Below are 22,653 nucleotides of genomic sequence, written 5' to 3' on the forward strand. Positions count from 1 at the left end.
AAGTTTGCTGAATGAGCTGAAAATGATAACAACAATGTCATATTCTGCTCCTGGGAGGACGTATACCTCTAGTAGGATTGTCCAGCCAATGGGTATTTCAAAGCATCTGACAAAAAGCATCAGAAAAATTGTTGTCTTCTGGTTACTTCTCAATTTTCTTTGTGCACTGTGTAAGTAAGAAGACTATTAATAAGGGGAAGATGTTGTGAGCAACAACATACAAGTTAATCTACCTGCAGCACCACTGGCATAAGCCGAATATCATATTTTCACCCATTCCAAGAGGAATTCTCTGTTTATCCAGACTTGGCATGTTTGTGTGGGGGAAAAGGAAACGCTTTTTGAGCTGCTGTTGGGAACAATGCTATTGCTAAATATAAGCAAGTAAGACACAGTTGAAATGTGTTGCGCTGTAATTTTGTTTCCTGTTTTACCAATTCTTATTTTCATTTTTTTCCCTACAGAACAATTCAATTAAAACATCAAAATACAATTTCTTCACTTTCCTGCCTCTCAACCTGTTTGAGCAGTTTCAGCGAATAGCCAATGCTTACTTCCTTTTCTTGCTGATTTTGCAGGTAAGAAATGACTGTGCTGTTTCCAGCAGATTGTTCTCTGTTATCAAAGCCACTCTATGTTTGACAGGTGTAATGAAGCTTGTAAATAGCAAGCTATAGTCCTGGTGTGAATTAGCATCTTAGTAAAATCTTACAGTACGTAGAAAGTAGGGCAGAAAAAAGCAATTTTCTCTTTTACCTTTGGATATAAGGGTTTGAACTAAATGAAGGAAAAAAGTTAATTAGTTTTTAACAAATTTTGCAACTTTTTCATGCCCTGCCCTAATATCCCTTTGTGTCTACCTCTGAGTGCTCCTGGCTGTCCTCAGATTTGCATTACTTATTCATTTTGTAGTATAAAGCCAAGTTGTCTCTCACCCATAGAATTTTAAGGTGAATTCCACAGGCAGTCACAAAGGAAAACAGCAAGGAGGACACCACATTTGCAACCAGTGGTGTTTCCCTGGGAAGGAAGGAGTTAACATCAGGAAGGCTCAAGGTTTTGGCTAGTTTGCATAAAGCTGGATATTGCTGCTAGCCTCTCCAGGGTGAGGGAGGTGTCCAGTGTGAGTGTGTCAGACTCTGGCAGCACTGTTGAACCCTGTGGATTGCAATGGCATTGTGTTGCACTTTGCTCATCACTGCTAATGATACCCTGAAAGCTGAACACACCTGATAAATTGATATCAGGATTTCTGCCCCTTTGCACCTTGCTGTGTACTCTGCCATTGTTGACTCATATCAGAATACACGTTATCAAAAGAAGGGTATAATTTTGATTATGTTTCAAGCCTAATGTTTTAAAGTTGATCATTTCACTGCACACAAATTTGCAAAATAATCCATCTCAAATGCTTTTTTTGCTACAATTTCAGCTCAAAAAAGCATAGGTGAAATGTGGTTAAGCCTTCAGCAAACCACATATGATCCTTTATGCTTATTTGCAGGGAATGAATTTTTGAAATTGCAGTGCATCTATATTTTTCAAGAGAAGGTGCCTTTTCAGCTGAGCTGAGAGCGCAGTTCCTGCGTTGTTGTGCTGCACTCTAGCTGTTTGTCTGTCAAATTCATAGTATTTCGAAGTATTTGCCTTAAATTATTCCACTGTGTGTTTTGCTAGGCCATCTAGGGTTGGCTATATATAAAAGCACACAGCTCTTTCTTTACTTCAAGGTAGACTAAAGAGGGCAGGCATTAGCCTGCAGATTCCTCACTCCATCCCTGTGGGACTATTCCTGCTTCAGGAGTGGATGTGATGGGCAGGCTGTGGGGATCTGTCTCCCCATCCTTTGTCACAGACCAGTGGGACATGCATTTTCCAAGGGAGGTGAGCAGGGAGCAGTTGCAGCCTGTACAGCTGAGCAGGGCAGTGGTGCCTGCAGGACCTGGGCTATGACAGTGCATGAATGTCAGCTTCACAACGCACACGGAGGTGACACTTCTCAGATCCAAACTGAGGGACACACTAATGCTGGTTTCACATTGCTTCCATCCCTACTGCAGTGCTTCTAGAGGAAGGGGAGAACTGTGTGGGGGTGAGACATCTCCCTCTGCTTGACTGACAACCTAACAGAATCACCTTCAACTCTTTGGTCCTCTCACTGTTAAAGATATAGGAAACAAAAGAGAGGCTGTGCTGCTCTTGGGAGAGCAAGGTCAGCCCTGGCAACATCTTGCATCGTCCATTGATGCAAAATTTATTTCAGCAAAATGTGAGAAGTTACTGAAACAAAGAACAGAAGTTTTTGAGGGATCTGCACAGCTGGTTTTGCTCAGATAGCTCTTGAGTCTCTCACAGTAGGCTTGCTCATGTCAGTACTTCCAAAGAAATACCCTGGGGATTTGGCAATCCTAATTCTGCAAACAACAATAAAGAGCAGGTCACTACACTTTCTGACAGCTCCATTTTTCTAACTTAAATTATAGCTTGTTTTGGGAGGAAAACATGGGTTCCCTGGCTCTCCAGCCTTTGGAGGAGGATGGGTCACATATCAGGGATGGAGCTACATTTCTGTCTTTATTCTATATTCAGGTATCATAGAAAAATGTTGTCTGCAGCTTGATTAGGAAGCAGTGTTTTCTGAACTGGCAGGAAATGTCTTAACTCAGACCTTTTCTTCCTACAGTTGATTCCTCAGATTTCCTCGCTGGCCTGGTTTACGACAGTCGTGCCCCTGGTGCTGGTGCTGGCTGTATCAGGAGTCAAGGATGCCATTGATGATTTTGTAAGATCTGTATTTCTGACCTGTACTTTGGAGTTGGCCTGTGATTCTTCAGCACAGTAACTGAAATAAACTGCTTAAACTCAGCTGGTGACAGGCACTCGAATGGAGTCTGAAATTAAGTCCCCAAAATCTATAGTTTGTTACTGAAATAGGAGCTAGAATTTCCAAATTGCTGAACAGCCCAGCAGCTCCATTGACTTTCTCTGAAACTGCTCAGCATGTCTGAAAATGCGATCACTCATAGATATGTCTGGATGCAGGCACCAAAACCTTTTCTTAGGCTTCCATTTTGGAGAACCCATCCTCTGTTATCTAGTACAATGTAGTTGGAAAAAAAAATTGGTAGGAAGCAAGTGCTCAACCCACTCGTGATTTTTTAAACTGGCTCAAAGTCTGCTGCCATCAGAACTAATGGTCAAAAGCCCAGCTGACTTCACAGAGTAATGTTAGAGCTGAGTTTAACATCTGATATTCTCTCCTTATTAAAATGATTTTGATGTTCAATGGAGCAATGCCAGAACATCAGTGGCCACTTTCTGTATGAGAGCAGAGGAATGAATTTCTCTGGTGTTTACAGACTAAGGTGGGTGGGAGCAATGCCAGCTGAGTCAGGGCTGTGCTAAAGTGACATGTAAGGCTCTACCCTCCTTCTTCTCTCCAAGTGCAAGCCCAGTGTTGCCTGTTACCCTTTACAGACTGGTTATGCTCTGTGTCACTGCCATAAACATGTGCTGGACACTGACTCAGTTGTGACCTTAATCTGCCTGACCCATTCAGGCAGTTGGGTGGAAACCCAAAATGTTAATGAACTGCCTACGGCTCCTGTGTGTTTGGTTTCCTGGAAATGCCTTTTAACCTTCTGATCCAATTTTCAGAATCGACACAAAAGTGACAAACATGTCAACAACCGCCCAGTCCAGGTCCTGATCAATGGCATGTAAGTCCTTTTTTGCTGTAGTTCTCACAGGGAAAAGCATTTTATTAGTAAATATTTTTGATTTTTTTTTTTTTTTTGCGTGTGTGTGTGTATGTGATTCTCAAGGATCACTAAACAATTTCAAATTGAATTGTGTTTCACACCACTAGTTCATCATGCAGTTTTGGATTATGTGTCTGATTAATGAACCCTAGACACAGTACCAGAATCTGTGCAGACATTATGGCTGTGACCTTGTGCTGACAAAAACTAAACTCTTTCTCTGTTCCCGGGTGTTTATGTTTAAGTAAGAGTTTCAGAGTCTTGTACTACTTGACTCCTTACCCCACAAGTGACACTCAAAGCTATCCTCTGGGTCCATTTATACTCATGGCTTTTATTTTGCATAAGCAAAACCAGGCATTATCAACAAGATATTTCAAATTAAGAAGCTGGAATATCTCCTTCATATATTTCATTATACTTTGAGTGTGTGTAGCACTTCTGGATTAGATGTACCCAAAACATTTCAGCTGCGTGCTTTGGACATTGTACTGCTAGTTCTTTTCTGCAGAAAAAATAGCAGAGGCTTTGGCTTTCATGGCAGACAGATGTGCTTGCAGCTCCATGGAGTCCAACTATGCATAGGACACAGCTGTAGACAGCTGGGAAGTATTTTGTGACTTTTTTCCACATTGTAGATAGCAGTATGTTGTGTAAATTCCAACAGATGATCAAACAATTAAAAATATAAGTGGAAACTGAAGAATAGGGGCATAGTTTTTGCGCTCTCTGCTAAGTAAACCAGTTTCATAGTTTACTGTGTATTAGTAACTGTGTCTAGGAAACAAATTTTGACACAGAAATTTTATAATGTTTTGCCTTTTTCAAAACCTGGAAACCACGGATCCTGTCCAGCTCTAACCAACACTGCATAAGCAAGATCAAACTGAGTTCAAGCTTGAGCTCCCAGTCCTGTTTTGAGACTGATCTTTCTCAGCTCTAGAATTTTCATATACATCTATCTTGGCTGTGTTGGTGCCTGCAGTTTAGCTGGCTTCCTGTGTGCACATTTGGCTTAGTGCAGTGAAGACCACTGCAGACATGGCTCAGACAGTCAAGTGCACAGCCAAAGCACCTGCACTGACCTTCCTGAAAGCTGGTTACTCTTGCCCTTAGTACCACCCAGAAAACCTTACACAATCTGCAGTTTTCCCAGATGAAGTCTCTCACACAAAGCAGAGAGGGTTTTTTGAGGCAATGTGGCTCTTTAAGAAAAGGAAGGAAGGGAGCAGTCACTGCAGAGACAAGGACAAGGATAGTGTGCGTGGGCTGGGCTGCTGCTGTGGGGCTTGGTCTTAACCTAGCATGGGTCTGCCCAAACAGTGCTTTTATTGATTTTTACTGGGTTTTTTTGTACTATGGTGATCCTCCAGCTTAGTATGGATCAGGACACATCGTGGCAGGCCCTGCTCCCATGTCCTGATGGCACCCACAGTCTGGCTCCAGGAGAAGAGCTAAGTTCCCCACTTTCCCAAGAGGCATTTGCTGTATGTGCTTACTTACTGGAGATTTCCTTGCAGGTTAAAGGAGCAAAAATGGATGAATGTCCAAGTGGGGGATATAATAAAACTAGAAAACAACAACTTTGTGACAGTGAGTACCATTTGTCTCTATCCTGATCACAGTTAATCTCTTCCACTCTTATCATTCACAAGAAAATCAGTCATAGTGATGATGTGGCAGTAACCACAACCAGCATTGTTTCACAATGCCTGCTGACTGTGTGAATTCATGCCAAGTCTGTCTGTCTCTCTCTGCTCAGGCTGATCTCCTGTTGCTGTCGAGCAGTGAGCCACACAGTCTGACATACATCGAGACAGCTGAGCTGGACGGGTAAGTGAGCCTGGCCCTGGCGTGCAACCACTGCCACCACTGCAAAGCCACGTTCCTGGGGATCCTGGGTGCTGCAGGCATACCTGCCACAGCTTTGGTAGCAAGAGTTTCATAACATGTAGAATAAACTTTGGGTTGGTATCTTGAAAATAAAGTCTTCTGGTGGATACTTCTGCTTCCTGAGTGCAAATGTCATGTGAGGAGGGGACTTCACTTTTCAGTGACAGCTCTTCTAACACTGAGAGTTAGTTAGACACATGTCCCTGCAATATCCCCATCAGAAGCTGTTGCTTTTTTCTCCTCTAGTATTTTCCTTGAGACAGATTATCTGGGTGAAATAATCATAACAAATGACTCTGGTAATCTCCTTTGGTCCATTGTAGAATAATCTCAATGCAAGCACACAGCAAAGGCTTCCAAATGCTGCCCACTCCAGGACACAACTGGCTACAAAACCAGAAGGCTGTAACTTGTATTAATTGGAATAAACGGGAGCTGACACGTCTTTTTGACCCAGTTTGCATTACCTTTTCTGCATTGCTCAGAACTAGCAACAGTCTGAATGACTAAGCAAGACCAGAGATAAAGAAATTCTCTCTCCCAAGGCGCTACAGACAGCCCTCTGCACTTTCCCCATTTGATTTCTGCTTAAAATGGGTTTGTAGTTTTCATACACACTAGTGCCCCTTCTAAGAGGCCCTGAACAAATGCAGTATTCTTTTGACATTGCATTTCCAGCTCCCCAGCTACCTAGCCCCAGGACTGAAGTAACCTTCCAGATCAGAATGCCCTGGAAGAAAAGACTTAGAGCTCTCATATGTGCTTAGATACCTTGGGTTTAAATGTGTCATGAGTGACAGGGTAGAGAGTGCACTGCTCTGTGGTGAAATTAAGAAGACAGAGTCACTTCACCTTTGGTACTATTCCTCAGAATTCCTCTGAATGCCTGTCAGTGCAACTGAAAGAGACAGTCTACACCCTTTGGCCAGGCAAAACAGATGCACAGCATCACAGTCCATCAGATGGCTAAGGAAGAAGACTGTCCTCAGGAGCAGAAGTGATTTTCAAGGAGAGTTTTCAGTTCACATATGGCTTTCAGTTCATGTTTATTTCTTATATTGTTCACCACAGTGAAACAAACCTGAAGGTGAAGCAGGCACTGACAGTCACTGCAGAGCTTGGAGAAGATCTTCAGAAGCTGACTGAGTTCAATGGTGAGTACAAGTGGAAAATTCGCTTTACAGACAATTTGCCCAAATTACAGAGAGTGGTTGAGACTCTTCCTTCCAAGCTGTCCACTGCTCCCTGCTAGGTGTTCTCTGCAAACAGTGCCAGCAAAACAGAGCAGGCACTCTGCAGTCTGTACAACAAGTATCAACACCACATGTAAAGGAAAAGGTCCCTCTTTGCTTGCAGGTGCTGGTGCCATGCATGGCTATAACGTGACTCTGCCTTGGTGGCAATTCTTCTGGATGGACACTTGTCTTTTGTGTTTGTCTGTACAAGTTGAGACTAGCCACCTTGAAAGCCAGCACAAGAGTTCACATAACTGCACAATGAAAACTGTTTTCCCAAAACCTTATGCTTAGTTCTGGTCTCAAAACATTTTCACGCTGCACTTTCACACTGATGTAGAAATGCTGATGCACTGATTACATTTGTCTTCTGATCAGTGGCACTTCCCAGACACCACACAGACCTGAGGACTAAATGTGCACACAGGACAGGCGACTGAAGCCTCACCCTGAAGCCATGCCTTTTCTCTCTCAATGAAACAATAAAGACTAAGTTTTAAAATATCTAAAGGCAAGCAGTATAGATGCGCTTAACAAGGAACATGTCCTTTCTCAGCACTGTTTTCTGTACCAAATCCAAGAATGGAATGGAATGGAATGGAATGGAATGGAATGGAATGGAATGGAATGGAATGGAATAGAATAGAATAGAATAGAATAGAATAGAATAGAATAGAATAGAATAGAATAGAATAGAATAGAATAGAATAGAATAGAATAGAATGTTTCAATTGGAAGGGATCTACAATGATCATCTAGTCCAACTACCTGACCACTTCAGGGCTGACCAAAAATTAAAGTATGTTTTTAAGGGCACTGTCAAAATGCCTCTTAAACCTGACAGGCTGGGGGCATCAATCACCTCTCTAGGAAGCCTGTTCCAGTGAGTGGTCACCCTCTCAGTACAGAAACGCTTTCTAAGAGGTCCAGTCTGAAACTCTTCTGGTGCAACTTCAACTATTCCCATTGTCCTGGCACTGGATACCAGAGAATACTTAGCAGCACATAAAGAGAAAGGAGCTGGACCTGTCAAAGCCAGAATACTCCATCCTCACACATCATCTGTCAGTGGAGAGAAGATGAGGGAACAGACCAAGTGGTGTTAGTCACGTTCTGCAGTGCTCTGCTGGCTTAGATATGAGGTCAAGATTACAGGAGGAGTTATTATGGAAAGGGCTGGAATGAGTGTGGCTGTCCTTGGAATGCCTGAACGATTGCAGGCTCTCAGGAAATACTTTTAGATATAGAGGGAAAATAATTTTAGAAAAAAAAGGTTTTGAAATAAGTAGATGATTCCAGGACAAGTGGTGGGGATGTGGCAAAGAGCATAGCTGAGACTGTCTCTGGTAGAGTTTCTTTTGCCTTTTTTGTTGAGGTATTATGCAATAGTATGTGTGGCCAAGTGTCAGCTCAGTACATCAGGATTTCTTTGAAATGATGGCTGAGGTTCTGGGTGTTTTAGGTATTGAGAAATATGTTTTTATATGTACAGTTAGATGCTTAATGTTAATAATTGGAGTGGCATACTTAATTATTTTCCTGAGCAGGCTGAAGTGTCTATCAATTTGTAAGCAAAGTCTTAATCTTAGATAATCTTTCAAGCATGCTTAGTGTGATGGTTATCTAAGGGCACGGTGTTCTTGAAAGTGCTTAATTAAAAAAACATTTTAAAATATTTTGGAAAATTCAGAATTTTCTTATTGGATATTTATTTATTCTTTAAATCTCTATTTTACTTATGTTGTAAATAAAAGTGGCCTCTTCGCAATACTTGAAATGAATAAAATGTTTCCCAGGATGATTTATATTTGACAGTGTACTGGGAAGAGTGCCTGGAATCAGACTCAGCCTCGCATTTCCCTTAGCAAACCTCAGTAGAAATATTTAAATATTTATGTAACTCTTTATCTAATTACTTTTTAAGACAGGAAGAGAGGACAGGGTTGTGCAGCTAATACAGGCACTCAGTGGAATGCTTAATGTGAGTTATGATGTTTGTTTGATGGTTCAGATAAGGAGGATGCTTGCAAAACACTGAATTTCTTGGTTTGATTTGGGAAACTGGGAGACCAGAAAGGCAACAGTACTTTTCAGTTATCCTCTACTTATCACAGTTGGCTTGACAGTATTTAACCCTTTCGGCTGAACTGTATTCCAAATTTCTTATTGCTGTTACTGGGTCAGGGGCACAGGAGTCATGGTGCCAGGCTGTGGTGCCTTCAGTTGCAGAGCTACTGGGCTCAGTGCTGGTGCCCTGGGGGGACCTTTAGACTTCTCAATCTTTTGTGGTCAGTCTCATTTGGATGAATCCCTTCTGGTCTCAAAATCAGCACGTCAGAAGCCCAGACCCACCTGCTTTTGGGAAAGCAGATGTGGACACGTGAGGGGTTCACAGGAGCATTGTCCCAGAGCAGGCACGGTGTTCCTGGTGGGAGACCATGCCCTGGGTTTGCTTTGCATTGTGCTGCTTGTGGTTCCAGTGCAAAGACCCTCTTTCATTCGTGCTTTTCAAGGTGTTTGTAAGGGTGGCAGTGAGATGGGCCTGGTTACTAGAGAGTTTCAGAAATGATGGGGCACAGGTCTGGTCCTTGTTGGACTAACCAGATAATAAAATAGGAGAGTAGCACAGCTGTTAGTATGAAGTCCCATGCCACATGTGTCACTAAATTTCCTAATTATTCAATCTTTCATGTCTTATGGTTTGTCTGCCTTAGATTAGAGCTTCTTTTTTGATCATTTGCATAATGTTTGATTTTTAATCTGTAGTGGTGAAGGCGATCATGACACTTAAAGCTATACTTTTCTTCTGGACTTCTCTGGATTTTGTTTCCAGTCTCTTGAGCCTGATGTGTAAATCTGATAGCAGCTAGAAGAACTGTACTCTCTGCAAATGCTAGTATTTTAGTAGGTATTTATAGCCTGTGATGAAAATAACTGCTGATTAAGTGAGCAGACTGAACTCTTGGATTGCCTTTCAGTAAGGCATATTTGTATTTTCCAGTTCTCAATACATCCACAGGGCTCTGCTTTGAATCTTTAAATGTCAGGTGCAGCGTTTGATTTAAATAGTCATTTTTATACTGAGGTATCTGAATACATTTTATTGCAAGAAATAAATATAAATCGTGGAAATAGACACTCCAATCACTTACAGTGTCGGCTCAGTGGCCACAGAAGGTAGTGGTATCTTTTAATGCACTCCTGGGACTTGAGTTATAAAACAGATGAAATTAAAAATCCGTGAACAAAGACACCTCAGTTAATTACTCTTCTGCAGCCTTTAGGCTATGATTCTATTCGCTTGGGCTCCTGCAGTTTGAGGGAAAATGTAATAGGAAAAAAGGTGATGTCAGCAGTTTTAGCTAAAGTCATCCAGTGACATCCTACCACTATGAACTTGCTGTGAATGGATTAAAAGTATGTTGCTGGTTCAACATTTCTTCTCACCCACATAGAAGATGGGGAAATTTTGTTTTGTACTCTACCAATAAAAAATTGCTGTATTCAAAGAATTGGATAAATGCAAGTTCACTGTGGTCCCTTCAATTATGAGATGAATATGGGGAAGAAGCAACATCCCAAAACATCAGTAAATATAAGATATAGAATGGGAATGACAGGGTTAGGAGTTGGCTGTAACTAGAGTGTGAAATATTGTCTCTCTGAGGAGCAGCTGGGAATGCAGTGTTGATGACACCTTTCTTTCTGGACCAAGATTTCCATTTTTGCTGTTACATTCTTTTTACAGGAGAAGTCAGATGTGAGGCACCAAACAACAAACTGGATAAATTCACAGGAACTCTTACTCTTCATGGAGAGAAATATGCCCTGGACAATGAGAAGATGTTGCTGAGGGGCTGTACTATCAGGAACACAGAGTGGTGCTTTGGGCTCGTTATCTATGCTGGTAGGTAAAAAGACTGACATGCTGATTGCAGAGCCCAGCAGGACTAGGGTGGGGATACATCACACCCAGCATGCACAAAGGAAGAAAGTATTTATGTTTCTACCAGGTACAAGACAAAAAAAGTTTCTTGTTTCAGAAATCCACTCAGCAAAGTACAGGAGGGGAGTTTTGATCAATGATGAAGAAAGAATGTAACAATTAAATTTGGTTAAGAATTCTCTCAAGTGCATTGAAGTAAACATTGTGTATCATTTCTATGTGATTTTCATCCACATTGGAATATCAGGGTCATCAATAATAATATTGATTAGATATATGCTTTTCATGAGCCTAGTCCTTCTATTGTTTCTATGCTCCAGACATGTGAAATAATGCATAATATGTCACCAATAACAGAGCAATACCAAATATGCTGTGAAAAGTGATTAAACCTGAAAGGAAGGGTTGAATGTTAAAAGAAAAGAGTTGAGTCAAAGTCCAGATTTAGTGGTTTTATATGACTCTCTCTATATAATCTCAGACAAATTATTTAACCTGTTTCTGCCCAAGTTTCCCACTAGCACTCTTAAACTGTGTGTACCTGACTTCATGAGAGCTGTGATGGTTATTTATGCTGAAAAGCACAGTGGGGCCTCAGAGGGAACCAGCTTTAGAACAGCTCAGCTTTATTACTAAAATTAACAAGTGTGCTTCATCTCCAGGGCCAGACACGAAACTCATGCAGAACAGTGGAAAAACAACTTTTAAGAGAACAAGCATCGATCGGCTCATGAATGTCCTTGTGCTGCTGGTAAGTCTGATTAATGTGTCTTCCTTTCTTCAGATGTGTTCATCATTTCCAGATGCTCCACCTCTCTGTCCACACAAATGGGGGAATATCAGAAGTGACTAATGATAAAAAGGAAAAGTACATCATAATTTATTAGCAGCCTGAGTTCTGCAGTACCTCTGCCAGCCCATCTTGCAAAGCAAGGCCATTACATTGACAGAATTAAGGACTTTCCTTCTGCGCTTGTCATTTGCTCTGCTCTCCCTTTTCTCCTCTGCATTTCTGCATAAGAAATAGTTTGAAGCCTACAAAGCCCTTTTTTCCTTCTAATAATTTGTCACTTTCTATTTACATAAACATTAGCAGTTCTCTCTCTTCCTCCCGATTTCTTGGCATCCCTGGTGATATTTGCATAGGACTTGATAATTGAGATTGCTAATTTACATGATGCCAGCTCCTGACTTAACACGTTAATTATTAGACATGGTCTCATTAATGGGTCAGAAGCTGGTGTTTTAAGCAGCTGGGAAATTTGAGAACACTAATCTTACATAGCAGCCACTGTTGTGAGATTGAAAAACAGATTGAATTTGAGGGTTAAGCTCATCAGTGGTTTTAACAAATGGCAAATACTTCCAGGAAGAAATAGTGATTCTTTCACAGACTTTCTCAAGATTTTACTGCTTGAGTTCAAAGCCACTCAGGGAAGGAAGACAAACACTCTGACACTACTTTAATCAATGTTGCTTAAAGAAAAGGCCTTTCATTTCAGATTTTATTTCCCTTTGAATGCAACTTTGTCATGCTTTCCCATGCATGCTGCATCACCTTCAGCTTATGACACTGGGAAGCTCTGGTGGTCACTGCTCACTCTTCCTGCTTCTTTCCTACTACCCTTCTCTCCAGATCACCCTAGCAGCCAGCTGGGGACAGGATCCATTTCCAGGCACTGGAACAAGCCCTGGGGGAGGCATCCAGCAGAAGTCTGTGCATTACAGCAAGGCTGTTCTGAGCTCTCCCTGCCCTCTCTGACTTCATACCTCCTCAGCACAGAGGCTTAGAGCACAAACGTCTGCAGGGTGGCACCACCCTCCAACCTCTGCATTTCATCTCAGCCTTTGTATTCCTTTTTTTGTTTGGATCCCAAAAGTCCTTTAGGTGAGCCCAGGGGTGCCCAGCAGTGCTACAGCACAGAGAGCCACTCCAGGGTTAACTTCAATTCTTCTTGAGGTCCTGCTCTGTTTGCAGTAAGGATATGCCCTTAATTTTAATAATCTTGCACCAACCTCTACCCCAGGAAAATCTTGGTTTATTTAGTTTAGTTATCATCAGCTTGTCTCCCTCAATGTTTTTCTTCCCTTTCTCCCCTTAAGTGGGTAGCAAAACCAAACAAAGTTTGGGCCATTTACATTCAAAATCTTTCAAGCATTTGAAGAATTTCACATTTTGATAGGTGTTCTGCTATGTTCTGACTGGAGAGGAGAATGGGCTGGGGAGGGATCCACAGGGCACAGAAACAGAGCAGAGGAAAATTGAACCGGGAATTTAGAATTTAATGTTCAATTAAGATTTGCTAAATCTCCTTTCACAAGCCAAGGGTCCCACCCAGGACTTTCAATCTGTTTGGCCTCTCTTTATAAAAGCAAATGAGATGAATTTACCTCCTGGCTCTGTTTTAAAATACTGAGCAAGTTGCAGCCGATTGCATCAGCCTCTGCCTGAGTTCCTGGGCACTGGAGGAGCCAAGGGTGTGTTTGTCTCCTCTACACATTTTTAAGGAACCTAAAATTTTGATGTCTAAGTAAAGCTCTGTCATACATTAAACACCAGACTCTTTGCACACCTAAGAGGATGTGGCACTTTTCCAGCTCACTGGGTGGTCGAAGGTTGCAGAGCGTGGTCATAAAAACAGGCAGTATATTGTGCTCTTGAGCTGGAGAATACAAAGCAGCCACGACTTACTATAAATAGGTAATTTAAATGTAGTGAAGCTTACTCCACGTTAACACTGGCAAAGTTATTTTGTGTTTGTTTGTCTGTAAATCTTCCAGGCACAAAGCAGTGTTTAAGCAGGTTCGCCAAGGGAGTGCCTGTTAAATGTTGCCCCAACAAGGGTTAATCAGAAGCAAACCTTCCCAGATGGCAGTCATAGCTGTTTTGTCACATTTGGAGGTGTTTCTCATCGATCTGAGAGAGAAGTTAACGTTCCTCCACTGGGGATACACTTGCCAGATCCAGAAATGCTTTTTTCTCCAAAAGCTGCTTTTTAGCAGGCTAGAGGGAGCAAATTTTCAGAGAAAGAGAGCTCTCACATGCATCTCTTAAACAACTGCCTCCTTCAAATCCCAGAGCAGAACTCAAAGTACCAATCAAGAAACTGAAACTGTTTTAATTCACAGTCCGACAGTCAATGTTTGTCTTGAAGTCAAAAGTCACTTCCTCTTTACAAAACTCTTACCAGGAGGATCTTCAGCAGTCAGTGCATGGGCAGGACCCAGGGAGGGATGATGCTTGGGCTGGAAAGCTCCATGAGCACGCACAAGCAATGATTTTTCATGTCGTTCCCTAGAGGGCTGTGGTTGCAATTGCAGCACCCTGCACACAGTTGTTTTTGGGCACAGAAATTCATCTCGAGGGCTGCTGTTAATGGCTTGGTCCTTTCCATTTGTTTCAGATCAAACAGAATGTTCGTGAGCTTTGTGCAAGCACGAGCGTTGCCCAGGAGCGGGGTTTTGAGAGCATTGACACGCCCAGTGCACAGAAAACAAAATGTGAATAAATCAAATGCAGCTGTAGACAAGAGCTGCTGTGGTATAGAATGGTCAGAGTGGTTTGAGTTTGGAAGGGACCTTAAAGAAGGGAAGGGACCTTCCAGCACCCCAGCCATGGGCAGAGACACCTTGGGAAAGTTCAGCTCCTGTCTTGCCCCACATATATTTCTATTGCTGAATCACACATTGAAATTCCTACAGGGACAGTGATATTCTGCAAATGGATAATTTTTAACCTCTGGGGCAGTGAGGTAGATCATGCCTCCCAAATACTCTTAAGTCCTTATAATTACAATAGCACAGATTGAAGTATGTTTTAATTTCACAGAGGTTTAAAAACACTGCACCACATTCCTTACCAGCAAGCAATATTGTCTCCATTTTACAAGCTGAGTAATTTATTTGGCTTCGCACAATTAAATAGAAAAGCTACTACTCATGTGTGAAATAAATGTGTCCCCTGAAACTCAGTCTGCCACCTTTTCTCACTGGAGATCCCTTTTGTGGCATTTTGATATTAAAACTTGAGTTGATCAGGCATGAACTTTTCACCAAGTGATTCATATTGCTCCACAGAAGTATCTTTCTTCCTCCCACAGATTACCTCAGCAGTACAAATATTAGCTTTACCATCAACATTTCTATGCTTGTCCCTCAATTCCTGTTTATTTAAAAAGGTTGATTACTGTTTTAATGTGATTGTTGCTGTGTGGCCTTTACATAATGCTCCAACTTACTGATATTTCCTCCCTAATGATTATCCTTGCAAAAGATGATTTTTAATTGCTCTTTTGTGCAGCCTGTTGACTCCATATCTTCACTTTTTTATTATTATATTGGTTGTTTAATGTCAAATGTTTGGAAAAGACCGTGCCAAAAGAATTATTTTCTCATCATTTGTCCAGGAAGGATGACAAGTTAACTGCAGTTTATATCCCCCCACCATCACCATTTCTACCTTACAAATATAGTAATTATATTAGCAGGATTCCAAGATGGTGGGTCTTCCAAGTGTTTAAAGCATTGTTAAAAACCAACTTTATTAAATGTTAAAAACCGTCCTCTAAGGTCCATCTTTGAATTAGATGGACTTGCTGCATTGAAAATGCTTATTAGCAGGTAGAGCCATATAGATCTCTGTGTCAGTGAACATAATCTTCCTTTTTCATCTACCATAGGGCAGATAAATCCTTCTTCCTTTCTCCTTCCTCTTGGAGGGCTGTCTGTTAACACATTTGCTTTTCACACACCTGTTTATGACTTTATTTTTTTCTTTTCTTGATTCTTCATTACTGTTGGATATTCACAGTTCTGTAATTCCTTGCAGTTTGTATTAATTTCTGTTAAATTTATTTATTCCTGTACCTTTTGTCTTCTTTTCCAAATGAATGTATTGCTACAGTCTTGGGCTTTTTTTAATCAAAAAATGCTTTATGACCTATGTAATGTTTTTGTGTCTGTTAAATAGTGTTTTTGAGCAAGCCCAAATTTTCAGTAAGGTTTTCCAATTTGAAATTCACTTCCCAGTTGCTGTTGCCCTGGTTACTTTAGGCTTCAGGAAACAGGCTTCTCTAAAGCCCAAGGATATGCATCACTGGTTGGTGCTGCTTTTTGTTTGCTCAAAGGAAATGTAATCAAATTGTGAGGGCAAATACTGAGGCAACCATTAGCTTTGAGAAAGCAATTAACTCTCCTCTAACCATCAGTATAATACCCAGTGCTAAATTCCAGACTATATGCTGCCAGATTATCCTTAGTGGTCTTTCAGAAATTGTGAAGAAGATGGTGATACATCTGGCAAATTGCCAAGTAAAGTCCTTCAGGCAGTTTGTATTCCTGAGTGTGCAGCCAGATATTTGAGGACCCTCAGCTCAACTCTCCTCTAAAGAGATCTGCTGTACAGAGGACTGCTGTAGTCACCCTAGTTGAGATGTCTGTTTAGGATTTAAATCCCCAGCTGTTTGAGGACTTTTAATTCCAAGCTGCCAGACTCTGTACTGTGTAGCTTTGTCCTTGAGGAAAAAGTATCATAATTTTGCTGGTTTTCCCTCTTCATCCCTAGGCACATTTTCGTATGATATAGGCTATCCAAGCCCATTCCATTAGGGTCTTCTGATTAACCTGCACATAAGAAATTCTTTGTTTCTAAAATGCAATACATTTTGTTTGGTTTTGATTTGTTTGGTTTGTTTCTCGATTTTATTTTTTTTTTCCAGATCTTTGCGTTTTTAGCACTGATGTGTCTCATCCTAGCCATTGGCAATGGTATCTGGGAGCATGATAAGGGCTACTACTTCCAGGTGTATCTGCCCTGGGCAGAGGGTGTCAACTCTGCCTCCTACTCTGGCTTCCTCATGTTCTGGTCATACGTGATCATTCTAAACACAGTGGTACCTATTTCACTCTACGTCAGGTATGTGCCAGAAGCTCCTTTCTCTTTTGATCTTAGGAGAGATTTCGCTTTTGCCTTCACTGGGGGCAGCATTTTCCTTAAAACCTAACACTGCCCCATCATGGATGCTCCTACACAACCACAGTGACGCTTTTCTTGTTTCTGCTGCCTTCAGAAGGTTTTGTCAGGGTTGGAGTGGGGACAGCAGTGAGCCCTGGAAGAGAGAGGATGATTTTGCAGTTAAAGGGGAGGTGTAGACATGTAGGATGCTATAGGAGCAGGGCTGGAAGCCTGCCACCATTAGCATCTTGCTAACAGTGAATGAATGGCCTGCTCTTCGAGGTGGCTTCAGGACTGTGTGAGGATTGCCAGGTGCAACCAGGTTCAATACTTGGTGCTATATGAGCAGCTGAGAGTGTTCTCTCTTCTCAGACAACGCAGACCTGTGTTGGTTATTGGTGATAGACAAATAGCAGTAACAGGTAGGCAATGTGTCTGTAAGGCTCTCAGAACTTGGGGCTGGGGTAGAGACTGCAAAGCCCTGTTCAGTTTATCATTGTAGCTACCTTCAGTCAGCTTTGCTACTGAGTCTCTCTTTTGTGTTGGTAAACATGAGGAATGAATTCCATTCCTGCCCGGTATGGCACCCAGCAAGGTGAAAACTCATGTCATCTGCCAGCTGATGCTGCTCTTTTGGTTGTACTGAGTGACAGTGGCTCTCTTGGTGTGGAGCTCTCTGTTGTGGGAGACGTGGCTGTGCTCATCCCGTGCCACTGGGCTCAGCTCAGCCCACATCTCTACAGGAAGCCACCTCCTGAAATGCGCTAACTGAAACCCACTGCTCCTGCCTCGCTTCTCAGTCCAAAAACTTCTGAAACTTTCCAAGTACTTTTATAAAACACTGCTCTATAAACAAAGGAAATGAGTTTGCCGTAAACTTAGCAGATAATTTCAGTGGGACTTGCTTCAGCATCCCTTACCACAGGCCATCTCTGGACTGATGAGTTCAACCTGTCATTACCTTCAAAGTTGTCTTCTAATTGCAATTGATTATGGTGGTGCTGAAGATAAAGAGCTTGTCCCTTAAGCTAAGGATATTCCATCACCCTCTGTTTCTGTTTCATCAGCGTGGAGATTATACGCTTGGGTAACAGTTTCTACATCGACTGGGACCGTAAGATGTACTACCCACTGAATGACACGCCAGCGCAGGCTCGAACCACTACACTCAACGAAGAGCTGGGGCAGATCAAGTACATCTTCTCAGACAAAACAGGAACTCTCACCCAGAACATCATGTGTTTCAACAAGTGCTCCATCAATGGCAAATCCTATGGTATGTTTGTCTTACTCTCTGGGTTTTCTTCACTCTGTGCCTCTTCATCCACAGAGACTAAATCTGATATCCAGAGCAGAATGCCATGTAAGGAGCTGCAGTGATCAAGTCTAAGGCTACCCATCAGGCATGTCTGGACAGCCTGACTGCATCATTTGCCACGTATTAATAATTGTTTCCTCTTTTTTCTCACTCTTTTATCTCCCTTTTCCTGCCCCACTACTGCCCCAACACTATTAGTTTTGCCTCATTTGTCCCAGATTTACATCATTTGTACTCAAATTTGTTTTGTTTTTTTTTTTTTTCTGATATTACTGGTTAGATAATCACAGCTTTTTATGGTATTATTGGCATGGTTAGCCAGGTATTGCTAACCTTGCAAAATATAACATGTAACTCTCATAACTCACTCCCTCCTAATCACTTATGAAATCAGCCATCCCTTGTGGGGCTCCTCATCCTTTTCAGGTAGTTGGAGTAGTCAATGACCTGGTCTTTGCCTTTACACCTGACATTTTTCAGCTACCAGAAGAAAGAAAAGTTTGTAGGGAATTGGAAAAAATGGAAAATATGAGTTGTTAGCTCTTTTAGATCCTAGAAGTTATTGATTTAAAAGGCTTGCTCATGGTATGGCCCCAGGCAGTTTTCTTCATTCTGCTCAAGAGGTGCAAGCACTTTGTAAACTGCCTAATTGATTAACATCATTAGATGCTCCAGAGAAATTAGTCACTGCTTATTTGTATATGGATGATTGCTTTGCCTGTGTCAGACCTGCTGATGCACTAATGTGCCAGAAAGTTTGCATCTTTTCTCAGTGCTATCAGCTGACCTAATAAAAGAAGATATTTCTTTCTATGAATCTGCGCATATTTGGAGACCACCTTATCTCAAATAGTGTTACTATGATATCTAACATTAGTACTGCTAATAAGGAGCTTGAAATCTTTCCTATCGAGTGCCCTTAGCTGACTTTTCTGAAGAGCATGTCACCACCAACATAGATACAGGGTAAGGTTCAAGAAATGAATGGGAAATACATGCAAAGAAGGCAAACAATCTATTGCCTGTAGTTTTCTAAATGTTTAGCTCCTTCCTAGCACAGAACTTCTCTGCTGCTGAGGGGCATTCTGGAAAGCAATGCCAGAAAGGATGATTTAGTTCTGCTCCCCTCTGGAGGCTTAAGGGAAGGAGGTGCACAAAAGCCTCTTGGCCGTGGTTCCCAGGGAATCAGCTGATGCATAGAGTCTCAGGAGAGGTGTGTACTGTGTTTCTGTTACACTCCTGGGGCCTTTATGAAGGCACACCAGCACTGCAATTGACTTTGGTCACAGTTGAGGTTGCTGGTGCAAACACAAGTTAATCATTCCTGTAATTCATTGCATTTTGATCTTATTTCAATGAAGTGTTTGGGACTGGCTGGCCTTGGGACAGTCCAGACGTTCCTAGTCTTTTCTCCAGGCAGAAGTTCTAATGATATTTCTTGGAGATGACTTGTCTTCAATTCCTATGACCAGATCATCCATTCAGGGAGAATCGACAGAGCAGCCTTGCTACCTAGATGTGGGAAAAATGGGCTTTGAAAACTCCTTCTCTGTGGGGGTCCAGGGACTGCTGCAAATGGTAGGATCCAGGAGCTGTATTTTGAAGGAGAAGGCACAAGAGAAATCATTCCCTGGAAGCACTTTAATTTCCTGTCTAGCACTGGAAACCCTATTCTCTCTGTGTTCAGCTCAAGACAAGTCTTCTTTACTCAAAAGCCAGTCACTTTTATGGTAACTGCTTTATGTTTCAAGCATCTATCAGTCTCCAGATTTTGTCATGTCAACATAGAAACTGATTGTTATGCATCATCAGTCATCAGTGCCCATGTCAATGCACTGAAACTTTTTAAAATAGATTCTAACTTAGAAACAATTTACTCAATTTTATGGCTCAGAGACTGCACTTACCCACAGTTTGTGGCTATAATTTCATCTTTCTTGCTTGCAGGTGATGTGTATGATATGTCTGGGCAAAGGATAGAAATAAATGAGGTAAGTGCTCAAGTGCTGTCAGGATCTGTGCTTTCAGTGGACCTGGCTAAGTACCAGCGGACAGAACCCTGCACAGGTTATGCTTTTGACCCTGCAAGAGTTGATGCTCTTGATGCTCAAAACAGAGATGTGTATTCCCCTGGATGCCAGAGAATTCCCAGAGTTAAGTTCCTTTCCAGTAAGCCTGGGTTTAACCTGCAGACTGGGAGCAGCCCACTGTCCCCTCTGCTTCACCTGACATCCTGGTGCACGCACAGCTTCTCTTGAACACTTGACCATTGGTGTTTCTTGGAGACTTGGACATTGGTGAATTTTATTAACCTTCTCAGTTAATTAAAGCTTTAGCAAGGAATTAGTTAGTGCGGTTCACACCAATAGCGAGGTCACTGTCAAATTCCTCTGATGTCCAGACTTCAGAAATTGTGAAAATATGTCATTTTTACATTTTTCTTTAGCCTCTGCTTGCAGGCACAAACGCACACATCTTCATTTCTAAATGTCTGAAAGCTGCACGCAGTAGTCCAAATAACAAACAGCAAGATGATGATGAAAATCCCACTCCTCATTCCAATGATTCATTTCCAATCCATTTAGAACTTAAATTGCCCACTGAAACAGACTGTTTGTGCTGAGCGCTGTGCCTCCAGCCTGCCCTCTCTCCGTCAGCCTGGCTTGGTGACACACACTGGACTCCTGCCAGCTGTCCACCCCGCCCTGCTGCTGGTGACACTCCCTGGAGCAGGGTCCTGCTGCCCACACACCTACCATGCTGCTGTGCCTGGGCCTGGCTGCACAGACGAGTGTGGGAGGGGTCGGTCTGTGCTCTGGACTGACTGCTAAATGTCAGCGTGCAGAGGTCAAAAGGATGATTCCCATCCTGGAAACTCTGAGCTCATCAGGGATGGGGTGGGAGTCAGAATTGTCCCAGGCAGGCTTGGCAGCCCATTACTCCATGACACATCATGTGGTAAGCTTCTGGACATTTCTCCAGTGTGTTCCACTCTGCTTGGGGCTCCTTGTTTTTTGACAAAATGGGTAGTGCCTGTGGAGTTTAACCTTTACTTCACCTGTCTGTCCTATTTTTTCCATATCAGAATTTTTTTTCTGGCTTTGGGAGAACATGGTGAATAAGACAGACTTTTGAATTGTTTTAAACTGGGCTCCTGCATTCCACTATCACAGGCAGCTTTTGTTTGACATCATGAGCACAATGCTTCCCAGCAGGCATGTGTTGAAGGCAGGCAATTCTTTGCTGTAGGTATCCACTGGCAGGGCTCCTGTTGGAGCGTTAGCTGCTGCTCAGAGAGTCAGTTCAGCTAATTGGTTCTTCTTGGCCTGAGGGCTGCTCTGAAAGGCACATCTAGTGCCTGTCCTGTCCTATGATTAAATACCTTTCCTGACCTCCCACTTCCTTAAATCCACCAATCTCTGCCACGAGCAACCAGGCCTGCAGGATAGGGTCCTTTGTGAACATGAGGAGGAGACAGGGGCAGTGCTGGGCAGGAATTGGTGTACAGACATGTGAGAGCTCAACAAATAATACCAAGCCACGTTTTTTTCAGAACACAGAGAAGGTTGATTTCTCCTACAACCCATTAGCCGACCCAAAGTTTGCCTTCTACGACCACAGCCTGGTTGAAGCCGTGAAGCTGGATGATGTCCCAACTCACAGGTTCTTCCGGCTGCTCTCCCTCTGCCACACGGTGATGCCAGAGGAGAAGAAGGAAGGTGAGGACTGCTGAGGGCACTGGAAGGAGTGGTTATGTTCACTCGCACCACAGCACGTCTTCTCTCCACAGAAGCTGTTATTGGTCCTTTTGGCTCCCTGGTGGTTTTCTGTAGTGTATGGCCACACATAAATCAGTGTCTTTGGAGATGCCACACGGAAAGAGAAAGGACCAGGGCCTCTACTCCCTGTGTGTTCCCGTGGTGGAGCTGACACTACTGCAAACACCACATCCCTGGAGTGCAGAAATTGCAGGTGCCGCAGCTTCCCTGAGGTGGCAGAGGCTTGCCCTGCTCTCTGTCTACTCTGCTCCTAGCCCCAAAAAGCAAAGAACATTGAGTACCTACCCACTGGAGATTCATTAGCTTCTCTCACCCAGTGTTCCCACAGCTACTAGGTCAGCCTCCTCAAATCCCAGACAGGATGAAAGCCATGCTTTAAAGGCTAGAATTAATTGACAGGGATAAAGTGAAAATACTGATCAGAAAAATACATGCAGATCTGACTGAAAGGGGCTAAACCCAAGGAACTTGTTCTGTCAGTGAGATGTTAGACTCCAAAGAAGTGATTAAAATCCCTAAAAGAATCCAGGGGAACTCTTGCACTGTCCTGGAGGATGGGTTGGTGAGACATGATGGGGATGTGTGGACATAAGGTGCCTTTTAGTGCTGCACCTCTATGGATAGACTGAAAAGCAAAAGGACAACTGCTATATTGTATCTTAGATGCTGTATTTTTTTTTTTTTTTTAGCTCAGAAATAAGTCAAAAGCCACATTACTTTTTTTTTCTTACATATCAGGTAACTTGGTGTATCAAGCACAATCTCCTG

At 42.4% G+C, this 22,653-nt stretch overlaps 1 protein-coding gene across 1 annotated transcript in view; it reads left to right on the forward strand.

The window, feature by feature from the left end:
* The window catches only part of LOC311165575 (phospholipid-transporting ATPase ID-like), a gene marked incomplete at its 3' end in the record, with an annotated part of 48,941 nt that extends 28,577 nt beyond the window's left edge, over positions 1-20,364 (forward strand). Inside the window, exons 4-14 of the mRNA XM_084225650.1 lie at positions 465-578; positions 2,684-2,782; positions 3,658-3,719; positions 5,282-5,354; positions 5,524-5,594; positions 6,726-6,808; positions 10,638-10,796; positions 11,498-11,586; positions 16,553-16,749; positions 17,856-18,064; positions 20,054-20,364. Coding sequence (XP_084081776.1) covers positions 465-578; positions 2,684-2,782; positions 3,658-3,719; positions 5,282-5,354; positions 5,524-5,594; positions 6,726-6,808; positions 10,638-10,796; positions 11,498-11,586; positions 16,553-16,749; positions 17,856-18,064; positions 20,054-20,364 — 1,467 coding nt within the window. The remainder of the gene's footprint in view (positions 1-464; positions 579-2,683; positions 2,783-3,657; positions 3,720-5,281; positions 5,355-5,523; positions 5,595-6,725; positions 6,809-10,637; positions 10,797-11,497; positions 11,587-16,552; positions 16,750-17,855; positions 18,065-20,053) is intronic.
* Between the last annotated feature and the right edge of the window lie 2,289 nt (positions 20,365-22,653).

Source organism: Fringilla coelebs (assembly GCF_963513975.1).
Source record: "Fringilla coelebs genome assembly, chromosome: Z".
Taxonomy (NCBI): Eukaryota; Metazoa; Chordata; class Aves; order Passeriformes; family Fringillidae; genus Fringilla; species Fringilla coelebs.